The sequence below is a fragment of the Gavialis gangeticus genome, unplaced genomic scaffold (assembly GCF_001723915.1).
Source record: "Gavialis gangeticus isolate Ggan-Ray unplaced genomic scaffold, GavGan_comp1, whole genome shotgun sequence".
Classification (NCBI taxonomy): Eukaryota; Metazoa; Chordata; order Crocodylia; family Gavialidae; genus Gavialis; species Gavialis gangeticus.
In genome coordinates this window covers 19,715,506-19,724,550 of record NW_017728995.1, presented here as the reverse complement: position 1 = coordinate 19,724,550, position 9,045 = coordinate 19,715,506, and the positions used below count along the sequence as shown (strand labels likewise).

The 9,045-nt window shown below is 44.2% G+C and overlaps 1 protein-coding gene across 1 annotated transcript in view; it reads left to right on the top strand.

Moving 5' to 3' along the window:
- Nucleotides 1-9,045, top strand: part of SPATA16 (spermatogenesis associated 16) — a 151,660-nt gene that overhangs the window by 98,807 nt on the left and 43,808 nt on the right. Inside the window, exons 5-7 of the mRNA XM_019503040.1 lie at nucleotides 2,251-2,398; nucleotides 6,152-6,298; nucleotides 8,745-8,857. Of these exons, the coding sequence (XP_019358585.1) occupies nucleotides 2,251-2,398; nucleotides 6,152-6,298; nucleotides 8,745-8,857 (408 nt within the window). The remainder of the gene's footprint in view (nucleotides 1-2,250; nucleotides 2,399-6,151; nucleotides 6,299-8,744; nucleotides 8,858-9,045) is intronic.

The window sequence follows — 9,045 nt, the reverse complement described above, 5'->3', positions numbered from 1 at the left end:
CAACATGCCAGATCCAGCACCCACTCCTGTTCATTTGGGAGTACGCTGTACATGGTGCCCACTCAATGTGTGCTGTGTGCAGTGCCCACCCCAGACCGATTACAGCAGGTGCCGTATGCAGCTCACCTCCCAGACTGGCTGGAGTGGGTGTTGTGTGCAGCAGTCTCTGACTGGCTGGAGCAGGAATCACAGGTGTTGCATCAGGAATGCAGGGGCAGTCCTGGACTGACCCTGTGTGGAACCAGCACTGGGGGCCAGATAATGACTTGGACACCCCTGGTCTAAAAGTACAAGCTACCCTCCCCTTCCCCATGCCCCATTCCCCCTTGCCCAAAATCCAGTCTGAGTAATTGGGAAGGATATAAGATACTCCACCAGGGCAGATGTGAAAGCAGTTTTCCCCACCAGCCACAGACCCTCTGGAGTAGTCTGTAACTCTTGCAGCCACAAACTGGAGAAATGGACCAGATCTTCTCAGATGCACTTTGCCTATCAAGACCAGTTAGCACAATTATCCAGGCTGATGGCATGGATCTATGTGTCATGTGAGAAATTATGTGCGTATAAACGACTTACTCCCGGCATAGATTACTGATATCCTGCCCTAATCTCAGCACAGTACAATCGCACCATTTCTGGTGCATTCAGAGCTGTCTGAAGTCATGGAAAGATGGAAGGATTTGAGTCTGAGTGCAGTTTATCTCCAAGTTACACCTTATATTCCAGAACTGCATAAATAAAGGAATTGATTCAGCGGGGAATTACATGTAGCATGGTCTTGCTATTGCAAGCATATGTTTTTCTCTCTATAAGAATGACTTTATTCTTAAATTTTGCTTCTATTAAAAAATGTGGGTCTGCCTTTTGTGAACAGAATCTTCAACAGAGCTAAGCAGATTCCATTTGTAAGACATATTGTACTAAAGCAAACAGATCAAGGCACTCTTTTCACTGGATCCAGCATTCTACTTCTTGAAGTAACCTCATATAATACATACCAAAGAACCTGTTGTTTAGGAATATTACAGAAAAGGACACAGATACTTTATTCTCGGTGACTGCAGCCTTCCATTCCAGCCTAGCAAACGCAGTTGTCAGTGGAGCACATTACTCAGAAATGCACATTTTTTTTCTTGGGGAATTTTATATCACTGATGGATGACCTTGAGAACTGAAGGAAACCTTGTCAGAGAAATAGCTAGCTGTACCACAGTGGGATTTTCATTGAGTCACTCCAGCTTAAGGAGTCATACATGGCATAAGTTCCCTGTTAAAGCATGCAAATTTTTCTCCTTATGCTTTGTCTTTGTTGATTTGTGGCTGCCAACCCTGTGCAAGCGAATATTTATATGAATACAGGATTAAATGGAATGAAGAAATATTGAAGATTTTATCATCCATACTAGCAAAAGAGGCCGTATGTCAGCAGCGGACACAGCTCTGCTGATGAGGAACTTGATTTTACAGCAAATGTAGCTCACAGTGAGCTGTATTTAGAGCTGTATCAGAAACAGCGGTTAATTCCTGTCATAGGCAGGTATAGTCACAGTGTTCAATGAAACTGGTTCTGGCTTGGAAATGTTGCATTTGCGTGGAACTGGAATGCCCTATTTTACCCTGGAAGCCCATTTTGGGTGATACTTCCTTATGTTTGTAAGGCCAGCACTACATATTACATAAGAATGTTTTAAGATGTTACATGATTCATAAATTTTGTGCCGATACCCTTGTAATAGGGGTGAATGTCACTCTTAATGCAAACTGTGTTTAAATATAATATTTTAAGGCTGATATTCCATATAGACCCAGTACTTGAGTCACACCAACCCAACAGGTAATATGAATGCTTTATAGCGTTTAGCCAGCAATCAAATACTGAATCAGGACTTCACATCAGGTAAAGGAAGTGACCTTCAGAGAACATGAAATCAATTTTTCTTTTCATCTTGAAGATAATTTGTCCAAGAGTTTTCTCCCCATTGAATACATAGGCTCACTTCACTGAAAACTGTTTACAAATGTTCTTTCTACATTAAACTGATTTTCTGTGTGTGAGAGGCAGTGTTTTCTGGAACTAATTTGAATTCCTCTCCAATTAATATTCAAGGCCAAAATATGTTATCTTTGCATGACTGTGCAATTATTAAAGAAAAAATATCAGCTGTGAAGGTAATTATTTTTCTTTTTTTCCCTTAAATAGCTGTTCACTTTCTACTGACACGGTATATATCGTTTCTATGCCTTTTTTAGGCTATGATTGAAGAAGCCATCACCAGAGAAGAATCTTATTCAGTTATGTACACACCATTTGCAACAAAAGCAAAGGCTGACAAAATAGACAAGATGAAGGAAGCCTTTGCTAAAAAACACCCTGACTATGTAGACTACATATACACAGGTAACGGCGCCTTCAAACTGCATTGGAGTGTATTTGTGTATGTCTACAGCTGACACTGACTTTAGTTTGTGGATGTCTTGGGCCAGATCCTACAAATACTTGCTTTCACATGTGATGTAATTCATTCAAGTACAGAGGACCAATGTATGGCATAGGCTTTGAACTAGTGCCCAGATAAAGGAGAATTTGATGTACAATGTCCAAAATGTCCTTCTCTGTTTTCCTTATTTAGAGCATAGTTTTTGTTATAAGGTCAGTTTTTCTCTAAAGGCATGAGTTCATCCTAATCTTCGGGGGAGTTCTGTAGTTGATAGCTCTTGAGGGTATAATGTTTTACCTCTGGTCTACAACATTAGCATCCCTGCTGAGCGCCATTGCTTTCATCATTCCCCGCGGATGCTGAGGTTTTATGGCTATGAGAATGGATGGTCAAGCCTCCTTCCGAACAGAACAAGGACCTTGAGTAGGGTCTAGAAGTGAATAAGGTGGAAGGCCTGGGGGTCAAGAGTGAACACTTGGATTCTTTTGTGCAACTCCCATCTGTCATCTCCAGTTAGAGTAAACCAGAGTAGCCTATTCTGGAGTTGCTAAACAATTAAATCCCAGTGACCAGATCCTCAGCCCAAGAGAAATACCAAGGTATTCTGGAAAGGAAAAGGTGGAAAGAAAGGAACTCCTTGCCATGATTGCTAATTTAGTAACTTAGAACAATGGTGACTGATATGAGTGATAAGATTCTGAAGCTCCACGTTATGGTGCTGAAACAGATAGAAGGAAAAGTAATTACTCAATATCAGCCCGATTTACTTGAGCACATTTGTTCACATCACACAAACCAGCCCTAACTGCTAGCACAGTATGGACAGTTTCTGCAGAAGGTTCGAAACACTGAAATGCTGTTTGCTTTCTAGAAGTGCTGCCTTTAGATCAGAGCTAAAGCTAATTGGTTGGGCCATACAGCTACATTACTCTCCATACTGTACTCGCTTTGTTACTATGAACAAGATCTTGAAGACAATTAACACATCACCTTTCAGGAACACTGGAACAAACAAACAAGCAGAGGTTAATAAATCCAAGCATTTACCACAAGGGCATGCAAGTATTTAATACATACAAGCATATTTATCATTTTATTTCATATGTAAGAAAGTCATTGTATAAAAACAGATTACCTTGATTTTATAGGTTGAGAAGCACACACATGTGGGGGGGGGAGTTAAAAAGAGAAAATAGAGATTCATTTTTCATGGAGGTTGTAAAGTTGCTGTCTTCTGTTTACTTGCTGATGCAACTTTGTGGAGAATTTCCAGGGAACAAAAGTATTGGCATTAAAAGGAGTGTAATATAAAACTCTGTAAACCTGATTGGAAAAGAGATAAATTCATGTCTCACATAACCTCATTCCTCCCCCCCAAAACAATTTATACCTGTAGTGAGATTTTCAAAAGCACCTAAGTGCAAGCTGCATTGGAAATCAATAGGTCAATAGCTTCCTTAATTTTGTATTTTTTTCATTAAAGGAAAAGAGGGAGAGAAGGTGAGAGGAAGCGAGGGAGGGAGGGAAAGGAGGACAGGACAGGATAGGATCTAGTTGTACACCACTTCAATCAATCATTGCTGGTCTTGATCAAGTACATGTAACAAAGCTAGTTGCATGGTTACAGCACCCTTCGGACATCAGCAGAGTTACCTGAGTTTTACACGACCGTGACTAAGTGTGGAATACAGCTCATTGACTTCTCTGGAAATGGTACTGTACAGTTAGGCCATAATTGGGTCCATTGTGTGCCACTTCCTGTGTGATGCAAGTAAAGAACACTAAAAGATTTAGCATGGCTTTGTTTTGTCTGGTTTGCTTTTGTGAACTTATTGAGGGTGAAAGATGTTAAGCTAGTAGATCTGGAGACTATCACTCCCATATGTTCAAAAAAGAGGTAGAGTACAGACAATACAACATTGCAAGCTGCTCAGCCAACCTACCTTATTTCTGATCTGGAAGGACCAACCTCAGAGGTTGAGAACTCAGTTCATTTTTCCATTCTCAATCAGTCACAACCCTTTCTTGGGGCAGCTGACAATGGTACAGATTAATGTCAATTGAGGTGGTGTCCTTTTTGTGACTTGCCTATTCAGGCCTGGATAGAAAGCACAAAGGTATTTCACACGGTCCAGCAAAGATTCTTCAGCTAGTGGCAGTCATTGTCAATCTTTTTCTGTTTGGGATGGGTGGCAACTTGTGTCCCGCTAGTCAAACAATTCCATATTTCACTTTTTTCTGATTTAAAATGTGAACTAAAATGCGTTTTTTACGCATGTTTTTCAATACCAATTGTCATGCTCCGGCGGGGCTCTACAAGCTCGGTCCAGCAATAGGTGCCGCCAAGCACTCTTCCTTCTATCTGGGAAAGCCCCTGTTTGGCCTGCTGCATGGCCCCTTGGCCGTGTGCTCGGGAGACCCCGCTGTATGGCCCCTGGCCATGTGCTGGGAAGACAGCCATGTGCTAAGCCCCGCCCCTGTGGGGAACCCGGTGGACCAATCGACAGGGCTTAAATCCGGGCTTGTCATCAAGCCTGTAAAGCTGCGGTGGAGTTCTCCACCCGGGAGGAAGAGCGGAAAGAACAGCAGAGCAGCGCGCAGCATCCATCGCCCGCTCAGCTAGCCGAGAAGCCGGAGCTTCCATCGCTCACTGGGAAGGCCTGGCCAACTTCCCACGGCTTCTCCTGACTCCGGAGAACAATTTGCCGATCGGTTTTCTTTTGGTTCTCGAGGCGTCCACCGCTTTATTGTTTTCCCGAGAACCGTCGAGTTTTTTCGTGCGTTCGTTCCAGCGAACGGGACAGATGCTCGATCATTTCCCCAGCCTCACCCGAACGTGGATCCAACGAGTTTGTTATTTTCTTCCTTTCGTTTCTTGCCTGGATTGGGACGGAATCCGCCCTGCAGCCACATTCACACCGGTGGCGTACAAGTAAGAAACATTGTCTGTCGTCAGTTCGGGATTGAGTGTCGTGTGTAACCAAGTGTAACTGCCTGCGCAGCCACATCTATATCAGTGGAGTGCATGTAAAAAGGGACTAAATAAAAGAAAGTACTTTTGCAACTGTTACGAGTCCACCTCTCCCTCTCGCTAAACTAACATCAGGGGATCAGAACCCCGAGGCCATAGCCACAGCCTGGCTCGCGCCCCGCACACCAATGTTCTCCTGAAGTTTTCATTTGAAATACCCTTAAAAATTAATTCAGTAGCATTCATACTTATTTCAAGTTTTGATATATTGTAAGGATTCAATTGTTCCCCAACTTGTCCTATGATGCCAGGGTAGAAAGGAGGTATATTTTTAAATCCAAATGCACAGCACAGTCCATTTTAAATTTTAGAATGCATCAGAGACAGAAAGCTTTCTGGACATGGGTACAGTTTTAAAGGCAACAGCTGGAACACCCAAATGACTGCTAAATGAGACTTTGACAGACAGTGTTTTATATTTCTGGCTGTAAACCACTAAGTCAACTCTGTACATATAAATGAAATAAAAAAATGAAAGGTACAGCACAAGCCTGCACCTAACAACACCTTTAACAGTATGTTTTTTTCTTCTGGGCGCTATTATTTTGAGAAGTTGTTTTGTTAAATTTCATTGACTGCTATATATTGGTAGAACTTTGTTTTTCAGGAAAGTAGTGAATATTGTTACTTCAGTGCTTCCAGAAATGTAAAAGCAGGCACTGCTCTTGTTGTTCTATTCTAGATGCACGTGGGCTCCATCTCTTGCCACAGACAGCTGACTGGGTTTCTCTGTGTCCCCAACAATACTTGTTAACTCTGGGTTTCAAAAACAAAGATGTTGGGAAGTTCTTGGAAAAGATGTCAAGTAGGAAGCTGCCCACTTTTTCGGGTATGTCAACTTATCTAGCAGTGTTAATACAATTCAGTGTATCACTTCCAGTGGCAGAAAAATGTCTGCACCATGGGCTGGGGGGCTGTGTAGTCTAAGTGGATTTTATTCCTCCTAGAATAACATTCTTCCTCCTCCTCACCCACTCTATGTAGGCTTTTGTCACCCATCCCTCTCAATTTTGGTGCAAGCAGATACCCACTGGGCAAGTCTACATGTGCATATTAATGTGAAGCAATAAACTCCAGCACTTATTGCTCCAGAGTTTATTGCTCCTGCGCACCACATTTACACATGTGCCTGGGACCACAGCACATTGAGCTGGGTTGGAGCAGCTCTGGCTGGCATGGGTCCGGCAGCCAGCCTGCCAGCCCCGCACTATTCTGACCCGGCTCAAGGTGCTGCAGAGGAGCCGTCTAGAGTAGGGGTGCTCCAGTGTGGGGCTCGCTGGCAGGCAGCCCCCGCACTAGAGCATCCTAATGCCCCAGACAGCCCTGTCAGCATCTACACATGCGGTACTGTGGATTAAAAAACTCGGCAGCAGGGTAGTACTTGTACCCTGATGCAGAGTTTATTAGTTTATTCCAGACTAAAAGCCCTGCATGTGTAGATGCTGAGATGGTTACTTTGGAGCTAAATAGGTAATAGTGGTAAATGTCTGGTGTAGATGCATCCACTCTGATTATCCTGGCTGTAGAGTAGAAGTGGTGCTAAACTGGTGTTAATCATTGGGGTGCTAATCTGGGGCCCTAAATTAGTTGCCTTCCCCATCATAGAGTTCTTTAGGCAAGTTGCTTCATTTCTTTGTTCTTTGATTCTCTTTCTGGAAATGGGGACAATAGTACTGCTTTACCTGCATTAAAGATTATCAAGTGTTTGGATAATTGGATAATATGGTAATGGGTAGGCCTGTGCAAAGCAGAAAGTATTTGCTTTGGATTCAAATTCGGCAGGACAGTGATTCGATTACTTGAATCACTATCCTGATTTGATTTGGCTGAATCCAAATCTGAAGATATTTGGCACCAAATCTTACTCAGCCATAGACTACACAGGCAGGTAGTACTAGCAGGCTGAGCCCCAGCTTGAGCCGGCAGCCCCAGGAGAAGCCGTGGCTCATGCAGATGCTCCCCTGGCTGCCCCTGCCCCGAGGTGAGGCAGGCAGTGCTGGCAGCCCCAGAAGAAACTCTGGAGGCTGGGGGGAATGATCGGGAGATGGGGAATTGAACCAGGAGCAAGGGGGAAGCCCCTGTTTGTTCCCCCAGCCCCCAATCATTCCCCCCAGCTCCCTGATCATTCCCCCCAGCCCCCGTGGCTTCTCCTGGGGCTGCTGGCTCAAGCCACAGCTTGTCCGGCTGCTGCCCCCCCCCCCCCCCCTGGGGGGGGGCAGGCAGCGCTGGCAGCTCCAAGAAAAGCCACAGGGGCTGGGGGAATGATTGGGAGCTGGGGATTGAACTGAGAACTGGGGAATCAAACTGGGAGCTTGGGGGAAGCCCCTATTCATGCTCTCAGCCCCCAATCATGAGGCCAAATCTTCTCCCAATCAGATCAGCTACTGAAGCTTTGCACAGCCCTAGTAATGGGAGCTATATAAGGCCTATAGAGAGGTGTGGGATGATGCTGTGTGTATACTGTTGATAGTAGCAGATGCATGGCCCTAATCATACATCTTCCCTGTAATCCAAGGGCATGATTGCAACTTGTGTAATTATACACAGCTAGCTAACTCAGGCACCAATAACAATATAACTTTTGCATCATTGTCTTTAGTATTTATTTAACCAGAATCACTAGCCAGCTTGTATAGCCAATGCTGTTTCTTTTTTGGTTTCTGTAGGAGTGTCTAGCTGGTAGGGCACAGCTGAACAGAGAGCAGGGAGCGGGGAGAGGATATTGAAGGGGCAGTGTAATGCACAGGAAAAGGGTATCCCCAGTTGATGTAGTCTATGAGTTCTCTTGTGGTGTTGCCCATGTTTTTAGAAACTCCCAAATTCAGCCAGAGCAGCAGTACATTTGTAGTGAGACCTTCAGTGCTTCTATTTATTGAGTTAACGCAGTCCTCTGGAACGGTGCCGCTGGGCTTCCTTCTTACGGCTCCTGCACAAGCAGCAGGAGATGCAGCAGTGCAGGGAGAATGAAACAGGAGGGAAGGAGAAGGGCAGTAGGGCATTTAGAGTGAGACTGTGGTGCAGATCCTATGAGGGACAGGTTGGATTAATGGCCTCTCAGCAGAGGGGAAAAAATAAAAGCTGGAATAAACAAAAGCAGTTGGGCCCCAGTGACAGCATCGGGATCTAGAGGTCCCTTCTACAGCTGATTTTATTGTGGCCTGAAGACAGACTTTCCAGCTCTTCTCCAAGATCACGTGGCTGTCAGTCCACTCTAGAATGAAATGTATCATGGCATGAACAAAAACAATATCAATATTTACTATTTCATTTCTTAGAGCACAAACATCCTTTTGGTCCTCTTACGAGAGAAGAATTAGTAAGACACTTGGAAACCATCGGGAAAAAGATCTTGCCAGTAATGGATTTTATCCGAAGCACCAAATTAACTGTGGGTATATCATCTACTTAATGGCTCACAGTAAATGCAGTATTAGAAGTTTGTACATGTGTGAATGATTGAGATATGTGCTTTGTGTGCATTTTTATCACAGTCAAATGGGTCGCCAACTGGCTGGAGGGCCGCACCCAGAGAGTGGTGGTGGATGGGTCATGTTCGACCTGGAGGGATGTGGGCAG